The sequence below is a fragment of the Salvelinus fontinalis genome, chromosome 15 (assembly GCF_029448725.1).
Source record: "Salvelinus fontinalis isolate EN_2023a chromosome 15, ASM2944872v1, whole genome shotgun sequence".
Lineage (NCBI taxonomy): Eukaryota > Metazoa > Chordata > Actinopteri > Salmoniformes > Salmonidae > Salvelinus > Salvelinus fontinalis.
The window spans coordinates 4,841,086-4,865,685 of record NC_074679.1 but is presented as its reverse complement, the minus strand read 5'-3'; the positions used below and the strand labels follow the sequence as shown (position 1 = coordinate 4,865,685).

General features: G+C 50.8%; 1 protein-coding gene across 3 annotated transcripts in view; it reads left to right on the top strand.

Moving 5' to 3' along the window:
* The window catches only part of actn1 (actinin, alpha 1), a gene marked incomplete in the record, with an annotated part of 133,230 nt that overhangs the window by 11,206 nt on the left and 97,424 nt on the right, over nt 1–24,600 (top strand). For all 3 annotated transcript variants that reach the window (XM_055862479.1, XM_055862478.1, XM_055862480.1), the window contains 1 exon segment: nt 23,094–23,208. In XM_055862479.1, the coding sequence (XP_055718454.1) occupies nt 23,094–23,208 (115 nt within the window).

Genomic DNA, 24,600 nt, shown 5'->3' with positions numbered 1-24,600 from the left:
GGTAGGGTTAGAGGATAGGGTCAAAGGCTAGGGTTAGAGGGCGGGGTTAGAGGGTAGGGTTAAAGGCTATGTTTAGGGTTAAAGGCTAGGGTTAGGGTTAAAGGCTAGGGTTAGGGTTAGAGGCTATGGTTAGGGTTAAGGGCTAGGGTTAGGGTTAAGGGCTAGGGTTAGAGGACAGGATGCAGAGGTTAAGGTTAGGATGAGGGTTAGGAGCTAAAATTAGAGGTAGGGTTTAGATTTAAGAGGGTTAGGGTTAGGGTTAGGGGTTAGGGTTAGGGGTTAGGGTTAGGAGCTAAAATTAGAGGTAGGGTTTAGATTTAAGAATAGGGTTCCATTTTGTATTCAGCAGAGCCCAAGAGGAGCGCCGTGGTCCCATATGAGGAGTCATTTGTCACTGTGGTAGGAAGACCCCCCATGCAGTATCCGAAGAAATTAAATATAAAAACAAAAGTGAAAATAAGTGCTGAAAGTCTTAAATGAGGGAATCGGTAGTAATAAGCACTGCATGCCGTACATGCCGGGGGTAGAGGTATTCAACCAATCCAGCCACAAGGTCTTTCCAGGGGCCTTATTTAAGGGGGAGAAGGGGGAGGAGTCAGTGTCTCTCTACTCTACCCAGGATGGAAGGGGGAGGAGTCAGTGTCTCTCTACTCTACTGAGGATGGAAGGGGGAGGAGTCAGTGTCTCTCTACTCTACTGAGGATGGAAGGGGGAGGAGTCAGTGTCTCTCTACTCTACCCAGGATGGAAGGAGGAGTAGTCAGTGTGGTTGAACGAAGAAACAATATAGAGCTGGCAGGATTTTCCATGAACAGAGACTCTACCTCTGGTAAGGGTGGGGTGGGGGTGTGTCTTTTTGTCAATAACAGCTGGTGTGCGATGTCAAATATTTAAGAAGTCTCGAGGTATTGCTCGCCTGAGGTAGAGTACCTTATGATAAGCTGTAGACCACACTATCTACCAAGAGAGTTCTCATCTATATTATTCGTAGCCGTCTATTTACCACCACAAAGCAAAGCTGGCACTGAGACCACTCTCAACCATCTCTATAAGGCCATAAGCAAAGAAGAAAATGCTCACCCAGAAGCTGTGCTCCTAGTGGCCGGGGACTTTAATGCAGGCAAACTTAAATCAGTTTGACCAAATTTTTACCAGCATGTCACATGTGCAACCAGGGGGGAAAAAACATCCTAGAGCACCTTTACTCCACACACAGAGATGCATACAAAGCTCTGCCACTTTGGAGCCCCACGTGTCGTGCACATAAACATGGCCTGATTGTAACTGATAACATTAGTCAGTGAAAGCGCCAACTATGCTGTTTCCATGTAATGCCGGGGAAAACCCTGGAAACATGCAGACAACAATGCAGACAGATTGCCTACCCACAGCCCCCCCCCCCCCCCCCCCCACCCACACAGACCCCCCCCCCCCCACCCACACAGATCCCGCTCACCCACACAGATCCCCTCCCCCCACACACAGACCCCCCACCCACACACACACAGACCCCCCCCCCCACCCACACAGATCCCCCCCACCCACACAGATACCCCCCCCCCCACACACACAGATCCCCCCCCCCCACACACACACAGATCCCCCCCCCCCACACACACACAGATCCCCCCCCACACACACAGATCCCCTCCCCCACACACAGATCCCCCCCCCCACACACAGATCCCCTCCCTCCACACACACAGATCCCCTCCCCCCCACACACAGATCCCCTCCCCCCCACACACAGATCCCCTCCCTCCACACACAGATCCCCTCCCCCCCACACACAGATCCCCTCCCTCCACACAAAGATCCCCTCCCCCCCACACACAGATCCCCTCCCCACACACAGATCCCCCCCCCCCACACACAGATCCCCCCCCCCCACACACAGATCCCCTCCCCCCACACACACACAGATCCCCTCCCCCCACACACACACACACAGATCCCCCCCCCCCCCACACACAGATCCCCTCCCCACACACACACAGATCCCCTCCCCCCCACACACAGATCCCCTTCCTCCCACACAGATCCCCCCCCACACACAGATCCCCCCCCCCACACGCACCCCTCCCCCCCACACACAGATCCCCCCACACACACCCCTCCCCCCCACACACAGATCCCCCCACACACACACCCTCCCCCCCACACAGATCCCCCCCACACACACAAGCTAGTTCCTGGAGTACAGTACCGTTCACTATGGATGAGCTAGTTCCTGGAGTACAGTACAGTTCACTATGCATGAGCTAGTTCCTGGGGTACAGTACAGTTCACTATGGATGAGCTAGTTCCTGGAGTACAGTACAGTTCACTATGGATGAGCTAGTTCCTGGAGTACAGTACAGTTCACTATGGATGAGCTAGTTCCTGGAGTACAGTACAGTTCACTATGCCTGAGCTAGTGGACAAACATTCCAAGTCGTCACAAAATAGTCCCAAGTAAGTCCAACAAAAGTTGGACTAGTTCTGAATGAGCTAGTTCCTGGAGTACAGTACAGTTCACTATGGATGAGCTAGTTCCTGGAGTACAGTACAGTTCACTATGGATGAGCTAGTTCCTGGAGTACAGTACCGTTCACTATGGATGAGCTAGTTCCTGGAATACAGTACAGTTCACTATGGATGAGCTAGTCCCTGGAGTACAGTACAGTTCACTATGGATGAGCTAGTTCCTGCAGTACAGTACAGTTCACTATGGATGAGCTAGTTCCTGGAGTACAGTACAGTTCACTATGGATGAGCTAGTTCCTGGAGTACAGTACCGTTCACTATGGATGAGCTAGTTCCTGGAGTACAGTACCGTTCACTATGGATGAGCTAGTTCCTGGAGTACAGTACAGTTCACTATGGATGAGCTAGTTCCTGGAGTACAGTACAGTTCACTATGGATGAGCTAGTTCCTGGAGTACAGTACAGTTCACTATGGATGAGCTAGTTCCTGGAGTACAGTACAGTTCACTATGAATGAGCTAGTTCCTGGAGTACAGTACAGTTCACTATGGATGAGCTAGTTCCTGGAGTACAGTACAGTTCACTATGGATGAGCTAGTTCCTGGACTACAGTATAGTTCACTATGAATGAGCTAGTTCCTGGAGTACAGTACAGTTCACTATGGATGAGCTAGTTCCTGGAGTACAGTACAGTTCACTATGGATGAGCTAGTTCCTGGAGTACAGTACAGTTCACTATGGATGAGCTAGTTCCTGGAGTACAGTACAGTTCACTATGGATGAGCTAGTTCCTGGAGTACAGTACAGTTCACTATGAATGAGCTAGTTCCTGGAATACAGTACAGTTCACTATGGATGAGCTAGTTCCTGGAGTACAGTACAGTTCACTATGCCTGAGCTAGTGGACAAACATTCCAAGTCGTCACTAAATAGTCCCAAGTAAGTCCAACAAAAGTTGTTTACAGCCTGCTTGTTTACACCCCTGCTTGTTTACACCCTTGCTTGTTTACACCCCTGCTTGTTTACACCCCTGCTTGTTTACAACCCATTACTAATATATGTCTAAATATGGACCTGAGAAAAGGACTGAGGTGAATATTTGCATCAATGTCCTGGTGGCATTACAGCAACTCTCCAGTCAGATAACAGAATGCACTGTTTAAAGAGTCAAATGTGTGCACTGTACACACTGACTGTGCAGCTGTAACTTAAGGAAGACATGTCCTTCTCTCTCACCACCACCAAAGGAACAGAGTTTACATGTAACTACAAAGAAACTCTTTCCAGATCACTCAATAAAAACATTTTCCTCTGTGTTTTGGCGAGGAGGTATGGGTAGCTTGGCGAGGAGGTATGGGTGGCCTTGGCGAGGAGGTCTGGGTAGGCTTGGCGAGGAGGTCTGGGTAGGCTTGGCGAGGAGGTCTGGGTAGCCTTGGCGAGGAGGTCTGGGTAGCCTTGGCGAGGAGGTCTGGGTAGCCTTGGCGAGGAGGTCTGGGTAGCTTGGCGAGGAGGTCTGGGTAGCTTGGCGAGGAGGTCTGGGTAGCTTGGCGAGGAGGTCTGGGTAGCTTGGCGAGGAGGTCTGGGTAGCTTGGCGAGGAGGTTTAGGTAGCTTGGCGAGGAGGTTTGGGTAGCTTGGCGAGGAGGTTTAGGTAGCTTGGCGAGGAGGTCTGGGTAGCTTGGCGAGGAGGTCTGGGTAGCTTGGCGAGGAGGTTTAGGTAGCTTGGCGAGGTGGTTTAGGTAGCTTGGCGAGGAGGTCTGGGTAGCTTGGCGAGGAGGTCTGGGTAGCTTGGCGAGGAGGTTTGGGTAGCTTGGCGAGGAGGTCTGGGTAGCTTGGCGAGGAGGTCTGGGTAGCTTGGCGAGGAGGTTTGGGTAGCTTGGCGAGGAGGTTTAGGTAGCTTGGCGAGGAGGTTTGGGTAGCTTTGTAAATACTTGGCACTACATCTTGAGGAGAGGAGAAAAACCTTTCACATTCTAAAACCAATAAATAAATGCATCCGTTTAATAAATGCATCCGGCTGGGCTGACTAGCTAGCTACAGTAGTATTGTCACTAGAGGCAGTCGTGTATATAGCTGTACCTTCGCCAAAACGCCGGTATATTTCCATGTTGTGGCAACAGTAGTACTCACAGAACTAGAATGAGGAGAATGGGTCTCTCCATTCAAGTCAATAATGCTCTATTGTAGGGCTTTACATTTACATTTACATTTAAGTCATTTAGCAGACGCTCTTATCCAGAGCGACTTACAAATTGGTGCATTCACCTTTTGACATCCAGTGGAACAACCACTTTACAATAGTGCATCTAAATCTTTTAGGGGGGGGTTTGACTCGCCGCTGTACAATGTAGACAAAAAACGGGACAGTTCAAAGACGGTGCTTCAAAATTAATGTCACGATGTAGTTTTCTTTGTCCTATGTTATTATATATTACATAGAACTAATCATTTGATTGTCCTCTACAATATTTTAACCTTGTTATATTTGCCACTCTACCATAAAAGCCTGATTGGTGAGAGTGCTGCAGAGATGGTTCTCCCATCTCTCTGCAAAGCTGTCATCAAGGCAAAGGGTGGCTACTTTGAAGAATCTCAAATATAAAATATATTTTGATTTGTTTAACACTTTTTTTGGTTACTACATTATTCCATATGTGTTATTTCAATGTTTTGATGTCTTCACTATTATTCTACAATGTAGAAAATAGTAAAAATAAAGAAAAACCCTTGAATGAGTTGGTGTGTCCAAACTTTTGACTGGTACTGTACATGTAGACTGGAGTAATAGTGACCAGTAGGAGGATTAACACATACTAATGGTAATGACAATCAATAATCAATGTGTAATGGTGGTAGAAGTACATCTAATCAATAATCAATGTGTAATGGGTCCTGTGTAATGGGTGGTAGTGGTACATCTAATCAATAATCAATGTGTAATGGGTCTTGTGTAATGGGTGGTAGAAGTACATCTAATCAATAATCATGGGTTTGTGTGTGCGTTTTGATGTGTGTGTGACCCATCAGTCTTAACGAGGCAGGGGCAAGGCAGCGTGACTGGGGGGGGGGTCGGGGGCCCAGTGAGATTTACACCTGGACTGGGTTCACACACACACACACTAAACACACAAACCTAACCCTGTATTAATATAGAGATCGGGAGCTAAAGGCAGTGGAAATCAGGTTGTCATGTAATACAATGGAGTATGCAGTGTGTGTTTGTGTGTGGTAATGAATATGCATTACGTTATGAATAGGGTGGCGAATCAGGGCACTAGTTCTGGAAGGAGACAGACAGACAGACAGACAGACAGACAGACAGACAGACAGACAGACATGACACATCTAAAGGTCACATGACAGAGCAGAGCATCTCTCTCACAGTCAGAGGAAATGCACTGGTTGTACATTCCTGTCTTTGTTACCGGCCTGCCTGTCTGTCTGCCTGTCTGCCTGTCTGCCTGCCTGTGCCTGCCTGCCTGTCTGTCTGCCTGTCTGCCTGCCTGTCTGTCTGCCTGTCTGCCTGTCTGCCTGTCTGCCTGCCTGTCTGCCTGCCTGCCTGTCTGCCTGCCTGCCTGCCTGCCTGTGCCTGCCTGCCTGCCTGTCTGCCTGCCTGCCTGTCTGCCTGCCTGCCTGTCTGCCTGCCTGCCTGTCTGTCTGCCTGCCTGTCTGTCTGTCTGTCTGTCTGTCTGTCTGTCTGTCTGCCTGTCTCTGTTCTGTTTCTCTTTTGTTGAGAGTGGACCGTGTGTTTTGATGAGAGTGGACCGTGTGTTTTGTTGAGAGTGGACCGTGTGTTTTGTTGAGAGTGGGCCGTGTGTTTTGTTGAGAGTGGACCGTGTGTTTTGTTGAGAGTGGGCCGTGTGTTTTGATGAGAGTGGGCCGTGTGTTTTGATGAGAGTGGACCGTGTGTTTTGATGAGAGTGGACCGTGTGTTTTGTTGAGAGTGGACCGTGTGTTTTGTTGAGAGTGGACCGTGTGTTTTGATGAGAGTGGACCGTGTGCTTTGTTGAGAGTGGGCCGTGTGTTTTGTTTGTGTTTTGTTGAGAGTGGACTGTAGCCAGGACAGAACAGAGAGCATTGTGGGAAATCAGCGACCGAGGGGAGGAATACGATGACGGGGGGATTCTTTGAGGTGTACTAACTCCTCTCCTGAGTGGAGCAGACCGAGTGAGGCCCCCCTCCTCTCCAGAGTGGAGCAGACCGAGTGAGGCCCCCCTCCTCTCCAGAGTGGAACAGCCCGAGTGAGGCCCTCCTCCTCTCCTGAGTGGAACAGACCGAGTGAGGCCCTCCTCCTCTCCTGAGTGGAGCAGACCGAGTGAGGCCCTCCTCCTCTCCAGAGTGGAGCAGACCGAGTGAGGCCCCCCTCCTCCTCTCCAGAGTGGAGCAGACCGAGTGAGGCCCCCCTCCTCCTCTCCAGAGTGGAGCAGACCGAGTGAGGTCCCCCCTCCTCCTCTCCTGAGTGGAGCAGACCGAGTGAGGTCCCCCTCCTCTCCAGAGTGGAGCAGACCGAGTGAGGTCCCCCTCCTCTCCAGAGTGGAGCAGACCGAGTGAGGTCCCCCTCCTCCTCTCCAGAGTGGAGCAGACCGAGTGAGGTCCCCCTCCTCCTCTCCAGAGTGGAGCAGACCGAGTGAGGTCCCCCTCCTCCTCTCCAGAGTGGAGCAGACCGAGTGAGGCCCTCCTCCTCTCCAGAGTGGAGCAGACCGAGTGAGGTCCCCCTCCTCCTCTCCTGAGTGGAGCAGACCGAGTGAGGTCCCCCTCCTCCTCTCCTGAGTGGAGCAGACCGAGTGAGGTCCCCCTCCTCCTCTCCAGAGTGGAGCAGACCGAGTGAGGTCCCCCTCCTCCTCTCCAGAGTGGAGCAGACCGAGTGAGGCCCTCCTCCTCTCCAGAGTGGAGCAGACCAAGTGAGGCCCTCCTCCTCTCCAGAGTGGAGCAGACCGAGTGAGGCCCTCCTCCTCTCCAGAGTGGAGCAGACCGAGTGAGGCCCTCCTCCTCTCCAGAGTGGAGCAGACCGAGTGAGGCCCTCCTCCTCTCCAGAGTGGAGCAGACCGAGTGAGGCCCTCCTCCTCTCCAGAGTGGAGCAGACCGAGTGTGGCCCTCCTCCGCTCCAGAGTGGAGCAGACCGAGTGAGGCCCCCCTCCTCTCCTGAGTGGAGCAGACCGAGTGAGGCCCTCCTCCACTCCAGAGTGGAGCAGACCGAGTGAGGCCCTCCTCCACTCCAGAGTGGAGCAGACCGAGTGAGGCCCTCCTCCTCTCCAGAGTGGAGCAGACCGAGTGAGGCCCCCCTCCTCTCCTGTTCTGGCTACACTGGCACCGACATAACCTTAGATTGGAACCAAATGGAACCTATGTAGTGCACTGCTTTTGACCAGTGTTCCCTGTAGGGTTCTGTTTGGGACACCACCCAGAAGGAGTTAGTGTGAAGGCACTAATTGTTATTATCCATTGTCTGCATCGCAAACCTATTCCCTATATAGTGCACTACTTTGCACCCTATTCCCTATATAGTGCACTACTTTGCACCCTATTCCCTATATAGTGCACTACTTTGCACCCTATTCCCTATATAGTGCTCTACTTTGCACCCTATTCCCTATATAGTGCACTACTTTGCACCCTATTCCCTATATAGTGCTCTACTTTGCACCCTATTCCCTATATAGTGCACTACTTTGCACCCTATTCCCTATGTAGTGCACTACTTTGCACCCTATTCCCTATGTAGTCTCTCAGAAAGTTTCTCTATTCTACTGAAACTTAAAAGAACCACAGGTTATTTGTTCTGGAGCTCTCTCTCTCTCTCTCTTTCTCTCTGTTTCTCTATCTGTTTCTGTCTGTCTCTGTCTCTCTCTCCCTCTCTCTCCCCACCTCTCTCTCTCTCTCTCTCTCTCTCTCTCTCTCTCTCTCTCTCTCTCTCTCTCTCTCTCTCTCTCTCTCTCTCTCTCTCTCTCTCTCTCTCTCTCTCTCCCCGCCTCTCTCTCTCTCTCTGTCTCTCTCTCTCTCTCTCTCTCTCTCTACCTCTCTCTCTCTCTATCTGTCTCTGTCTGTCTCTCTCTCTTTCCACATCTCCAACTCTCTTTCTCTCTCCCCACTCCTCGCTCGTTCTCTCTCTCAAATCAAATCAAATCATATTTTATTGGTCACATTTACATGTTTAGCAGATGTTATTGTGGGTGTAGCGAACTGCTTGTGTTTCTAGCTCCAACAGTACAGTAATATCTAACAAGTAATATCTAACAGTTTCACAGCATATAAACACACAAATCTAAGTAAAGGAATGTAATTAAGAATATATAAATATTTGGATGAGCAATGTCAGAGCGGCATAGACTTAAGATACAGTAGAATAGAATACAGTATATACATATGAGATGAGTAATGCAAAATATGTAAACAGTATTAAAGTGACCAGTGATTTCAAGTCTATGTATATAGACACAGCCTCTAGTGCACTATTATTATTATTATACTATTATTGACCAGTCTGACGGCCTTGAGAGAGAAGCTGTTTTCCAGTCTCTCGGTCCCAGCGTCGATACACCGGTACTGACCTCGCCTTCTGGATGATAGCGGGGTGAACAGGCAGTGGCTCGGGTGGTTGTTGTCCTCGATTATATATTTTTTTTTAGGCCTTCCTCTCTCTTTCTAAACTGGGACAACGCTCGGTTGTCTGTGTGTTTGTCTGTCTGTGTGTGTGTGTGTGTGTGTGTGTGTCTCTGTGTGTGTGTGTGTGTGGGGCTCAATCAGCACATTGATCGTCTGATCCACTCAGTAGTGTAGTTGTGGCAGTGAGTTAGAGTAGAGTTCAGACAACTCTATAGGCTTCAGCTCATATTATTGGATTCTCCGTAGATGGATGGCTCTGTGGTGATACTTAGGCACCCATTAGTACTACGACTGTAGAGTAGTAAACAGCTAGTTTTGTTTTATAGTATATTTAAGCAATAAGGCAACTCCAGGGTTTGTGGTATATTGGCCATTATACACTGGTTGGTTTTGAGCCCTGAATGCTGATTGGCTGACTGCCGTGGTGTATCAGACGGTATACCACAGGTATGACAAAACCATTTATTTATACTGCTCTAATTACGTTGGGGGGTTTGGGGTATATGGCCAACATACCACGGTTAAGGCCTGTATCCAGGCACTCCGCGTTACATCGTGCCTAAGAACAGCCATTATCCGTGGTATATGGCCAATATACTAGACCTCCTTATTGCTTAAATATATTATTGTGATAAAAGCTGTTGGCTCACAGGGGACTGTTATCAGAGCTTTACTGATGAATCACTGTTCAACACCCTCTACAATCTCCTCCTCCACAATCACCTCCTCTACAATAATCTCCTCTACAATCCCCTCCTCTACAATCACCTCCTCTACAATCCCCTCCTCTACAATCACCTCCTCTACAATCACCTCCTCTACCATCACCTCCTCTACAATCCCCTCCTCAACAATCACCTCCTCTACCATCACCTCCTCTACAATCCCCTCCTCAACAATCACCTCCTCTACCATCACCTCCTCAACCATCACCTCCTCTACCATCACCTCCTCTACCATCACCTCCTCTACCATCACCTCCTCTACCATCACCTCCTCTACCATCACCTCCTCTACCATCACCTCCTCTACCATCACCTCCTCTACCATCACCTCCTCTACCATCACCTCCTCTACAATCACCTCCTCTACAAACACCTCCTCAGACCACCCAGCCCTCAACAATCTCCTCCTCTACAATCACCTCCTCTACCATCACCTCCTCTACAATCACCTCCTCTACAATCACATCCTCTACCATCACCTCCTTTACCATCACCTCCTCTACAATCACCTCCTCTACCATCACCTCCTCTACAATCACCTCCTCTACAATCACCTCCTCCACAATCACCTCCTCTACCATCACCTCCTCTACCATCACCTCCTTTACAATCACCTCCTCTACAATCACCTCCTCAGAACACCCAGCCCTCAACAATCACCTCCTCTACAATCACCTCCTCTTCAATCACCTCCTCCACAATCACCTCCTCCACAATCACCTCCTCTACAATCACCTCCTCTACAATCACCTCCTCTACAATCACCTCCTCCACAATCACCTCCTCCACAATCACCTCCTCCACAATCACCTCCTCTTCAATCACCTCCTCTACAATCACCTCCTCTTCAATCACCTCCTCTACAATCACCCCCTCTTCAATCACCCCCTCTTCAATCACCTCCTCCGCAATCACCTCCTCTGCAATCACCTCCTCTACAATCCCCTCCTCTACCATCACCTCCTCTACAATCCCCTCCTCTACAATCCCCTCCTCTACCATCACCTCCTCTACCATCACCTCCTCTACCATCCCCTCCTCTACAATCCCCTCCTCTACAATCCCCTCCTCTACAATAACCTCCTCTACAATCACCTCCTCAACAATCACCTCCTCTACAATCACCTCCTCTACAATCACCTCCTCTACAATCACCTCCTCTACAATCACCTCCTCTACAATCCCCTCCTCTACAATCCCCTCCTCTACAATCCCCTCCTCTACCATCCCCTCCTCTACCATCACCTCCTCTACCATCACCTCCTCTACCATCACCTCCTCTACCATCACCTCCTCTACCATCACCTCCTCTACAATCACCTCCTCTACAATCACCTCCTCTACAATCACCTCCTCTACAATCACCTCCTCTACAATCACCTCCTCTACAATCACCTCCTCAGAACACCCAGCTCTCTACAATCACCTCCTCTACAATCACCTCCTCTACAATCCCCTCCTCTACAATCCCCTCCTCTACAATCCCCTCCTCTACAATCCCCTCCTCTACAATCCCCTCCTCTACAATCCCCTCCTCCACAATCACCTCTACAATCACCTCCTCTACAAACACCTCCTCAGACCACCCAGCCCTCAACAATCCCCTCCTCTACAATCCCCTCCTCTACCATCCCCTCCTCTACCATCACCTCCTCTACAATCACCTCCTCTACAATCACCTCCTCTACAATCACCTCCTCTACCATCACCTCCTCTACCATCACCTCCTCTACAATCACCTCCTCTACCATCACCTCCTCTACCATCACCTCCTCTACCATCACCTCCTCTACCATCACCTCCTCTACAATCACCTCCTCTACAATCACCTCCTCTACAATCGCCTCCTCTACAATCACCTCCTCCACAATCACCTCCTCTACCATCACCTCCTCTACAATCACTTCCTCTACAATCACCTCCTCTACAATCACTTCCTCTACAATCACCTCCTCAGAACACCCAGCTCTCTATAATCACCTCCTCTACAACCCCCTCCTCTACAATCCCCTCCTCTACAATCCCCTCCTCTACAATCCCCTCCTCTACAATCCCCTCCTCTACCATCCCCTCCTCTACCATCACCTCCTCTACCATCACCTCCTCTACCATCACCTCCTCTACCATCACCTCCTCTACAATCCCCTCCTCTACAATCACCTCCTCTACAATCACCTCCTCTACAATCCCCTCCTCTACAATCCCCTCCTCTGCAATCACCTCCTCCGCAATCACCTCCTCCGCAATCACCTCCTCCTCAATCACCTCCTCCTCAATCACCTCCTCCTCAATCACCTCCTCTACAATCACCTCCTCTTCAATCACCTCCTCTTCGATCACCTCCTCTACGATCACCTCCTCTACGATCCCCTCCTCTACAATCACCTCCTCTACCATCACCTCTACAATCACCTCCTCTACAATCACCTCCTCAACAATCACCTCCTCAGAACACCCAGCTCTCTACAATCCCCTCCTCTATAATCCCCTCCTCTACAATCCCCTCCTCTACAATCCCCTCCTCTACAATCCCCTCCTCTACAATCCCCTCCTCTACAATCCCCTCCTCTACAATCCCCTCCTCTACAATCCCCTCCTCTACAATCCCCTCCTCTACAATCCCCTCCTCTACAATCCCCTCCTCTACCATCCCCTCCTCTACCATCCCCTCCTCTACCATCACCTCCTCTACCATCACCTCCTCTACCATCACCTCCTCTACAATCCCCTCCTCTACAATCACCTCCTCTACAATCACCTCCTCTACAATCCCCTCCTCTACAATCCCCTCCTCTGCAATCACCTCCTCCGCAATCACCTCCTCCGCAATCACCTCCTCAGGCCAACCATCCTCTCCATTATTTTATGCTCCAGTTCTTATGGCTGCTGATCTGACACAGCAACAGGGAAGTGTGTGTGTGTGTTGCGAGGGCCCTTGGCTAGCCAGTCAGCCGGTCAGGCCCTGCTCCACTGCTGTGGTGTTGCGAGGGCCCTTGGCTAGCCAGTCAGCCGGCCAGGCCCTGCTCCACTGCTGTGGTGTTGTGAGGGCCCTTGGTCAGCCGGCCAGGCCTTGCTCCACTGCTGTAGTGTTGTGAGGGCCCTTGGTCAGCCGACCAGGCCCTGCTCCACTGCTGTAGTGTTGTGAGGGCCCCTGACTAGCCAGCCAGCCAGGCCAGGCCAGGCCCTACGTCTGTGTAAAGTGCTGGCAGGGGTTTTAGTTATTTGTTGCTGGCCCTGTTCTTACTGAAAATGCATGTGAAGCTTCTATTTTTCACTCATCTGCTTGTGAAACCACCCAATTCGTGTCAGTTGTCATTTCTCACTGAACTGGAATGAAGTTTGTAATATGTGAAGCTGACACTGTGCTGCTTCCTGTATGTGGTGACACATCTGCTGGTGGTTCCTAATAGAGTTGTATTGTGAAGGGGGCAGCAGCCATGTGTGGAAGTACTGCTGAGTCCAGTCTGTAAGAACACAATGTTGTCGTGGCTAAACCTCTCCTGAGGGTTCCTGCTATCTGGGATCCTTGGGAAGTCCCTAACCTTAACTCCTACCCTTACATTAAACATAACCCTTAGCTTAATCGACATTCACGTCTTCGGCAATCCAGCAGTGGGATGTAGGGTGGTATGCTGCTGTACAACAATACTGCTTTAGAGGAGGGTTTCTAAAACTACGGGTCGGGTCCCAAAGTGGGCCCTGGGCATGCTAGAGCTTGGGCCGGTCGCGAGTTATGAGAATACATCTATAATCACATACTATTTATTACACATTTTGGTCGTTGGAGGACGATTTTGGGTCACGGGAGGACGGTCAATTTCTAATTTGGGACTCGAGCTGAAAACGTTGAAGAACCTCTGCTGTGGTGCATTAGACCACCTTAGCACCGCCACATCCCACCGTAGCACCGCCACATCCCACCGTAGCACCGCCACATCCCACCGTAGCACCGCCACATCCCACCGTAGCACCGCCACATCCCACCGTAGCACCGCCACATCCCACCGTAGCACCGCCACATCCCACCGTAGCACCGCCACATCCCACCGTAGCACCGCCACATCCCACCGTAGCACCGCCACATCCCACCGTAGCACCGCCACATCCCCCCGTAGCACCGCCACATCCCACCGTAGCACCGCCACATCCCCCCGTAGCACCGCCACATCCCACCGTAGCACCGCCACATCCCACCGTAGCACCGCCACATCCCACCGTAGCACCGCCACATCCCACCGTAGCACCGCCACATCCCACCGTAGCACCGCCACATCCCCCCGTAGCACCGCCACATCCCACCGTAGCACCGCCACATCCCACCGTAGCACCGCCACATCCCACCGTAGCACCGCCACATCCCACCGTAGCACCGCCACATCCCACCGTAGCACCGCCACATCCCACCGTAGCACCGCCACATCCCACCGTAGCACCGCCACATCCCACCGTAGCACCGCCACATCCCACCGTAGCACCGCCACATCCCACCGTAGCACCGCCACATCCCACCGTAGCACCGCCACATCCCACCGTAGCACCGCCACATCCCACCGTAGCACCGCCACATCCCACCGTAGCACCGCCACATCCCACCGTAGCACCGCCACATCCCACCGTAGCACCGCCACATCCCACCGTAGCACCGCCACATCCCACCGTAGCACCGCCACATCCCACCGTAGCACCGCCACATCCCACCGTAGCACCGCCACATCCCACCGTAGCACCGCCACATCCCACCGTAGCACCGCCACATCCCACCGTAGCACCGCCACATCCCACCGTAGCACCGCCACATCCCACCGTAGCACCGCCACATCCCACCGTAGCACCGCCACATCCCACCGTAGCACCGCCACATCCCACCGTAGCACCGCCACATCCCACCGTAGCACCGCCACATCCCACCGTAGCACCGCCACATCCCACCGTAGCACCGCCACATCCCACCGTAGCACCGCCACATCCCACCGTAGCACCGCCACATCCCACCGTAGCACCGCCACATCCCACCGTAGCACCGCCACATCCCACCGTAGCACCGCCACATCCCACCGTAGCACCGCCACATCCCACCGTAGCACCGCCACATCCCACCGTAGCACCGCCACATCCCACCGTAGCACCGCCACATCCCACCGTAGCACCGCCACATCCCACCGTAGCACCGCCACATCCCACCGTAGCACCGCCACATCCCACCGTAGCACCGCCACATCCCACCGTAGCACCGCCACATCCCACCGTAGCACCGCCACATCCCACCGTAGCACCGCCACATCCCACCGTAGCACCGCCACATCCCACCGTAGCACCGCCACATCCCACCGTAGCACCGCCACATCCCACCGTAGCACCGTAGCACCGCCACATCCCACCGTAGCACCGCCACATCCCACCACACACCCTCCTGCCAAGGCAGCAGCTACTCTTCCTGGGGTTTATTATGGATCCCCATTAGTTCCTGCCAAGGCAGCAGCTACTCTTCCTGGGGTTTATTATGGATCCCCATTAGTTCCTGCCAAGGCAGCAGCTACTCTTCCTGGGGTTTATTATGGATCCCCATTAGTTCCTGCCAAGGCAGCAGCTACTCTTCCTGGGTTCCATCAAATTAAAGGCAGTTATGCAATTTTAAAAACATTACACATAACAGATTTTACAACACACTGTGTGCCCTCAGGCTCCTACTCCAATACCACATATCTACAACATGTGTTATCGTGTGTGTATGCATGTGTCTGTGCCTGTGTTTGTGTTGCTTCACAGCCCCTCCATACACTGTGCCACCCAGGCATCTAGCCACCGTGCCACCCAGGCATCTACCCACCGTGCCACCCAGGCGTCTAGCCACCGTGCCTCCCAGGCATCTAGCCACCGTGCCACCGTGCCGTCTACTCACCGTGCCACCCAGGCGTTTAGCCACCGTGCCTCCCAGGCGTCTAGCCACCGTGCCTCCCAGGCGTCTAGCCACCGTGCCACCCAGGCGTCTACCCACCGTGCCACCCAGGCGTCTACCCACCGTGCCACCCAGGCGTCTAGCCACCGTGCCACCCAGGTGTCTACTCACCGTGCCTCCCAGGCGTCTAGCCACCGTGCCACCCAGGCGTCTACCCACCGTGCCACCCAGGCGTCTAGCCACCGTGCCACCCAGGCGTCTACCCACCGTGCCACCCAGGCGTCTACCCACCGTGCCACCCAGGCGTCTAGCCACCGTGCCACCCAGGCGTCTACCCACCGTGCCACCCAGGCGTCTAGCCACCGTGCCACCCAGGCCTCTAGCCACCGTGCCACCCAGGCGTCTAGCCACCGTGCCACCCAGGCGTCTACCCACCGTGCCACCCAGGCGTCTAGCCACCGTGCCACCCAGGCGTCTAGCCACCGTGCCACCCAGGCGTCTAGCCACCGTGCCACCCAGGCGTCTAGCCACCGTGCCACCCAGGCGTCTAGCCACCGTGCCACCCAGGCGTCTAGCCACCGTGCCACCCAGGCGTCTAGCCACCGTGCCACCCAGGCGTCTAGCCACCGTGCCACCCAGGCGTCTAGCCACCGTGCCACCCAGGCGTCTAGCCACCGTGCCACCCAGGCGTCTAGCCACCGTGCCACCCAGGCGTCTAGCCACCGTGCCGTCTACCCACCGTGCCACCCAGGCTTCTAGCCACCGTGCCACCCAGGCGTCTAGCCACCGTGTCACCCAGGCGTCTAGCCACCGTGCCACCGTGCCGTCTACCCACCGTGCCACCCAGGCTTCTAGCCACCGTGCCACCCAGGCGTCTACCCACCGTGCCACCCAGGCGTCTAGCCACCGTGTCACCCAGGCGTCTAGCCACCGTGCCACCCAGGCGTCTAGCCACCGTGCCACCCAGGCGTCTAGCCACCGTGTCACCCAGGCGTCTAGCCACCGTGCCGTCTACCCACCGTGCCACCCAGGCTTCTAGCCACCGTGCCACCCAGGCGTCTAGCCACCGTGTCACCCAGGCGTCTAGCCACCGTGCCACCCAGGCGTCTAGCCACCGTGCCGTCTACCCACCGTGCCACCCAGGCTTCTAGCCACCGTGCCACCCAGGCGTCTAGCCACCGTGTCAGTCTGTATGGATATTTTTTTCAGACAGATATTTGTCTGGTCATGGCATTAAGAGAGATATGCTGCATTGTCATGTAAAAGAGTAATGAAATGAAAATGTTAAAAGATTGAAAACATTTAGCTTCCCACCCTGAAGATCAGTAAAGTTCAATTCAATAGAGATCACGGTTGAGTGTTCTCCTCTGTCCCACTTGTGATTCCAGATGAAAACAGGACCCCAAAAAATACCATCATTTTGGGGGATTTTCATGAAATTGAATCCAGTCAAAGGAAGAGTTGGCTTTGGGGGTGACCAGTGAGATATACCTGCTGGAGCGCGTGCTACAGGTGGGTGCTGCTATAGTGACCAGCGAGCTGAGATAAGGGGGGGCTTTACCTAGCAGAGACTTGTAGATGACCTGGAGCCAGTGGGTTTGGCGATGAGTATGAAGCGAGGGCCAGCCAACGAGATCATACAGGTCGCAGTGGTGGGTAGTATAAGGGACTTTGGTGACAAAACGGATGGCACTGTGATAGACTGCATCCAATTTGTTGAATAGAGTGGTATATAGAACACCTTTGATATATAGAACCCCTTTGATATATAGAACCCCTTTGATACATAGAACCCATTTGATACATAGAACCCATTTGATATATAGAACCCCTTTGGTATATAGAACCCCTTTGATATATAGAACCCCTTTGATATATAGAACCCCTTTGATATATAGAACCCCTTTGATATATAGAACCCCTTTGATATATAGAACACCTTTGATAAATATAACCCCTTTGATATATAGAACCCCTTTGATATATAGAACCCCTTTGATATATAGAACCCCTTTGATAAATATAACCCCTTTGATATATAGAACCCCTTTGATAGATATAACTATAAATAACTACTTTGATAAATAGAACCCCTTTGATAAATAGAACCCCTTTGATATATAGAACCCCTTTGGTATATAGAACCTCTTTGGTATATAGAACCCCTTTGATAAATAGAACCCCTTTGATAAATAGAACCCCTTTGATATATAGAACTCCATTGATATATAGAACCCCTTTGATATATAGAACCCCTTTGATATATAGAACCCCTTTGATATATAGAACCCCTTTGATAGATATAACTATATATAACTACTTTGATATATAGAACCCCTTTGATAAATATAACCCCTTTGATATATAGAACCCCTTTGATAAATATAACCCCTTTGATATATAGAACCCCTTTGATAGATATAACTATATATAACTACTTTGATAAATAGAACCCCTTTGATAAATAGAACCCCTTTGATATATAGAACCCCTTTGGTATATAGAACCTCTTTGGTATATAGAACCCCTTTGATAAATAGAACCCCTTTGATAAATAAAACCCCTTTGATATATAGAACTCCATTGATATATAGAACCCCTTTGATATATAGAACCCCTTTGATATATATAACTCATTTGATATATAGAACCCCGTTGATATATAGAACCCCTTTGATATATAGAAATTCTTTGATATATAGAACCCCTTATATATATAGAACCCCTTTGATATATAGAACCCCTTTTATATATAGAACCCCTTTTATATATAGATCTACATAGAACCCATTTGATATATAGAACCCCTTTGATATGTAGAACCCCTTTTATATATAGAACCCCTTTTATATATATATCTACATAGAACCCATTTGATATATAGAACCCCTTTGATATGTAGAACCCCTTTTATATATAGAACCCCTTTTATATATAGATCTACATAGAACCCATTTGATATATAGAACCCCTTTGATATATAGAACCCATTTGATATATAGAACCCCTATGCTTTTATTGAACACAGTATTTCCTTGTGCTTCTAGCTAGCATTTCATTTGCAACGGCGCAGGTTTGTATGAACCTTCCCATTTGCATATCCGAACCTCGGCAACGATGTTGAAAAACATGAATTCGATCTCCCCCCCCCCCGATATAGTAGAGTTAACGTTGTCGTTAATCAGCCATTTTTCTGAGCAGGTTAAATCATGCAGCAGCATCGTTAATATGGAAAGAAATGTCAATGCAAAACAGATGAAACAAATGGAAAGGGAGCTAGTTATTTGTCATTCAGAGTTCACAGTTCAGAGTTTGATGTGACTAGGTTAGCTTTTGTTAGCTGTTGTTTTCTAAAATCTCCATTACTCTTTGGGGTAGAACCCTCAAGGTTATTGGCCTTCACATATAGAACCTTCTTTTTTAGTAATGGATTCTTTTAATCTCATCCAAAGAACCAAAAGGGCCTATATAGAACCTCAAAGAACCAAAAGGGTCTATATAGAACCTCAAAGAACCAAAAGGGTCCATATAGAACCTCAAAGAACAAAAAGGGTCTATATAGAACCTCAAAGAACCAAAAGGGTCCATATAGAACCTCAAAGAACCAAAAGGGTCTATATAGAACCTCAAATAACCCTTTTTTCCCCCTAAGAGTGTATGGTATTTTGTGCCTTCTGCTACTCCGACTACACTTTACTACTTACTTAGTCCTCTCTGCTTCCCGTGGAGCATAAGGCCTCAACCAGCCCAGCTGGACGGCCCTTGGAACCGACTGCACCGTCAGGCCAGGAGAACGCTGACCACAACACTCAGTCATGTGATCGTGAGGATGGCTGCCAGGCCAGGGGTGGTTTGATGTCTGTTGCTGCTGCCAAACGGCCTGAGTGACCTACAGAGGGGGAGACTGAGAGAGACAGAGGGGGAGAGAGCGACGGAGAGAGACAGAGGGGGAGAGGGAGAGAGAGCGACGGAGAGAGACAGAGGGGGAGAGGGAGAGAGAGGTGCAGTGCGAGAGGGGGAGAGAGACAGAGGGGGGGAGAGACAGAGGGGGGGAGAGAGCAACGGAGAGAGACAGAGGGGGGAGACAGAGAGGGAGAGAGAGCGACGGAGAGAGACAGAGGGGGGAGACAGAGAGCGACGGAGAGAGACAGAGGGGGGGAGAGAGACAGAGGTGCAGGGCGAGAGGGGGAGAGAGCGACTGAGAGGGGGAGAGAGCGACTGAGAGGGGGAGAGAGACAGAGAGGGAGAGAGAGCGACGGAGAGAGACAGAGGGGGGGAGAGAGACAGAGGGGGGGAGAGAGACAGAGGGGGAGAGAGCGACTAAGAGGGGGAGAGAGACAGAGGGGGAAAGAGAGACAGAGGAAGAGAGAGAGATAGCGGGTGAAGCTTGAGGAAGGCAGCAGGCTACAGACAAGTCTTTGTAGCAGTTGCTCAGAAGTAGTATCAAGCTGCTCAGCAGTAGCATAGCTCTCTTTACCCCAACACAGGACACGGCCTCTCCAGTGGCTTCTCCTTTTACATTTTGTTGACATCTTCAGGGACTGTCCATGCCACCGCTCCTCTCTTTCTCCAGAAGAGCTGGGCTTGGTTGGTTAGCTGCTCCCAGCACAGCCGTGTGATGTTGACACACACACACACACACACACACACACACACACACACACACACACACACACACACACACACACACACACACACACACACACACACACACACACACACACACACACACACACACACACACACACACACACACACACATCTGTTTATGGATAGGCTATATGTTATAATTAGCCACTCCCTTTCCGTTGAGGTGAGTTCCACTCCCGACCAGCCAACTCACCAGCCACCAGGGCTTTCAAGTGCCTTATCCTCTTCTATGGAACACATGTAACAGGCTGGTTCTGCTGGCTTTCATAAAGGCTGGGGTTTCTCTGCTCTCTCTGCTCTGCTGGTTTTTATAAATGCTGGGGTCTCTCTGCTCTCTCTGCTGGCTTTCATAAAGGCTGGGGTCTCTCTGCTCTCTCTGCTCCAGTCCTGCAGATTGACCTCGCGTGTGTATATGTGTGTGTGTATGCCTGCCAGCCGTTGGGCCCTGTGTGTAATTAACACGGGTTCTCATAAAGAATTGGCTCTCAGCGGGGTGCACAGTGTTATGGCGGGGCTAGTACTCATGCCAGCTCCTGTTTGGTCGTTCGTGTGTTGAGCTGATGGCTGTTGTAGGCAGGGAGGGAAGGAGAAAGAGAGAGCAAGAGAGGGCAGGGGAAGGAGGGAGGGATTGTGGGATGCAAGGGCAGATGAAGGGAGGAAAGGAGGGAGGGAGGGATAGAAGGATGAAGAGGGAGAGGGAGAGAGAGTGGGAGAGGGATGGAAAGAGAGAGGGGAAGCAGAGGCAGGGAGAGAGAGAGGGGGATGGAGGGAGGGAGGGAGAGGGAAGGAGGGATAGAAGGATGAAGAGGGAGAGTGGGAGAGAGAGAGAGGGGGAAGGAGGGAGGGAGGCAGGGAGAGAGAGAGAGGGGGAAGGACGGGGGTGGGGGGGTGGGAGAGGGATGGAAAGACAGAGGGGGAAGGAGGGAGGCAGGGAGAGAGAGAGAGGGAAGGATGGAGGGGGGGAATGCAAGGGCAGATGGAGGGAGGAAGTGAGGGAGGGAGGGAGGGAGGGATGGAGAGAGGGCCCAGCCCAGATGTTTCCCATCAACAGGTAGTTATCTTACTAACATGTCAGCATGCCTGGGAATTCTCTGGAACCGCTGCAGCTCAACTACAGCACACAGACAGGCTCAATGTTCTGCTCTACTCTGTTCTGCTCTACTCTGTTCTACTCTACTCTGTTCTGCTCTACTCTACTCTGCTCTGCTCTGTTCTGCTCTAATCTGTTCTACTCTACTCTGTTCTGCTCTGCTCCACTCTGCTCTGTTCTACTCTGCTCTACTCCGCTCTGCTCTGTTCTACTCTGTTCTACTCTGCTCTACTCTGCTCTGCTCTGCTCTACTCTGTTCTGCTCTGCTCTACTCTGCTCTGCTCTGTTCTGTTCTGCTCTACTCTGTTCTGCTCTAATCTGTTCTACTCTGTTCTACTCTGTTCTACTCTACTCTGTTCTGCTCTACTCTACTCTACTCTGTTCTGCTCTACTCTACTCTGTTCTGCTCTACTCTGTTCTACTCTACTCTGTTCTGCTCTACTCTGCTCTGCTCTACTCTGCTCTGCTCTACTCTGTTCTGCTCTGCTCCACTCTACTCTGTTCTACTCTACTCTGCTCTGTTCTGTTCTGCTCTGTTCTGCTCTACTCTGTTCTGCTCTGTTCTGTTCTGCTCTAATCTGTTATACTCTACTCTGCTCTGCTCTACTCTACTCTGCTCTGCTCTGCTCTACTCTGTTCTGCTCTGCTCTACTCTGTTCTGCTCTACTCTACTCTGTTCTGCTCTACTCTGTTCTACTCTACTCTGTTCTGCTCTACTCTGCTCTGCTCTACTCTGTTCTGCTCTGCTCCACTCTACTCTGTTCTACTCTACTCTGCTCTGTTCTGCTCTGTTCTGTTCTGCTCTACTCTGTTCTGCTCTGTTCTGTTCTGCTCTAATCTGTTATACTCTACTCTGCTCTGCTCTGTTCTGTCCTGCTCTGCTCTACTCTGTTCTGCTCTAATCTGTTCTACTCTGTTCTACTCTGTTCTACTCTACTCTGCTCTACTCTGCTCTGCTCTGCTCTACTCTGTTCTGCTCTACTCTGTTCTGCTCTACTCTGCTCTACTCTGCTCTGTTCTGCTCTACTCTGCTCTACTCTGTTCTGCTCTGCTCCACTCTACTCTGTTCTACTCTACTCTGTTCTGCTCTGCTCTGTTCTGTTCTGCTCTACTCTGATCTGCTCTACTCTGCTCTGTTCTGTTCTGCTCTAATCTGTTATACTCTACTCTGTTCTGCTCTAATCTGTTATACTCTACTCTGTTCTGTTCTACTCTGCTCTGTTCTGTTCTGCTCTAATCTGTTATACTCTGCTCTGTTCTACTCTGCTCTGTTCTGCTCTGCTCTACTCTACTCTGCTCTGTTCTACTCTGCTCTGTTCTGCTCTGTTCTGCTCTACTCTACTCTGCTCTACTCTGCTCTGTTCTACTCTGCTCTGTTCTGCTCTACTCTACTCTGCTCTACTCTACTCTGCTCTGCTCTGCTCTACTCTGCTCTGCTCTACTCTGCTCTGCTCTGCTCTACTCTACTCTACTCTGTTCTGCTCTGTTCTACTCTGCTCTGTTCTACTCTACTCTGCTCTACTCTGCTCTGTTCTACTCTACTCTGCTCTGTTCTACTCTACTCTGCTCTGTTCTGCTCTACTCTACTCTGCTCTGCTCTGCTCTGCTCTGCTCTATGCCTGACTGGACACCATGGTAACTAACTCATGTCTCCTCTCCTCCCCAGACGTTCACAGCCTGGTGTAACTCCCACCTGAGGAAAGCAGGAACGCAGATCGAGAACATCGAGGAGGACTTCAGGGACGGACTGAAACTCATGCTGCTGCTTGAGGTCATATCAGGTGAGGAGGAGAGGCCTGGTGCCCACATGATGTATCTCTAATGGTGCCCACATGATGTATCTCTAATGGTGCCCACATGATGTATCTCTAATGGTGCCCACATGATGTATCTCTAATGGTGCCCACATGATGAATCTCTAATGGTGCCCACATGATGAATCTCTAATGGTGCCCACATGATGTATCTCTAATGGTGCCCACATGATGAGTCTCTAATGGTGCCCACATGATGTATCTCTAATGGTGCCCACATGATGAGTCTCTAATGGTGCCCACATGATGAGTCTCTAATGGTGCCCACATGATGAATCTCTAATGGTGCCCACATGATGAATCTCTAATGGTGCCCACATGATGTATCTCTAATGGTGCCCACGTGATGAATCTCTAATGGTGCCCACGTGATGAATCTCTAATGGTGCCCACATGATGAATCTCTAATGGTGCCCACATTATGTATCTCTAATGGTGCCCACATGATGAATCTGTAATGGTGCCCACATGATGTATATCTAATGGTGCCCACATGATGTATATCTAATGGTGCCCACATGATGTATCTCTAATGGTGCCCACATGATGAATCTCTAATGGTGCCCACGTGATGAATCTCTAATGGTGCCCACATGATGAATCTCTAATGGTGCCCACATGATGTATCTCTAATGGTGCCCACATGATGAATCTGTAATGGTGCCCACATGATGTATATCTAATGGTGCCCACATGATGTATCTCTAATGGTGCCCACATGATGTATCTCTAATGGTGCCCACATGATGTATCTCTAATGGTGCCCACATGATGAATCTATAATGGTGCCCACATGATGAATCTCTAATGGTGCCCACATGATGTATCTCTAATGGTGCCCACATGATGTATCTCTAATGGTGTCCACATGATGAATCTCTAATGGTGCCCACATGATGAATCTCTAATGGTTCCCACATGATGTATCTCTAATGGTGCCCACATGATGAATCTGTAATGGTGCCCACATGATGTATATCTAATGGTGCCCACATGATGAATCTCTAATGGTTCCCACATGATGTATCTCTAATGGTGCCCACATGATGAATCTGTAATGGTGCCCACATGATGTATATCTAATGGTGCCCACATGATGAATCTCTAATGGTGTCCACATGATGAATCTCTAATGGTGCCCACATGATGAATCTCTAATGGTGCCCACATGATGTATCTCTAATGGTGTCCACATGATGAATCTCTAATGGTGCCCACATGATGAATCTCTAATGGTGCCCACATGATGAATCTCTAATGGTGCCCACATGATGAATCTCTAATGGTGCCCACATGATGAATCTCTAATGGTGCCCACATGATGAATCTCTAATGGTGCCCACATGATGTATCTCTAAT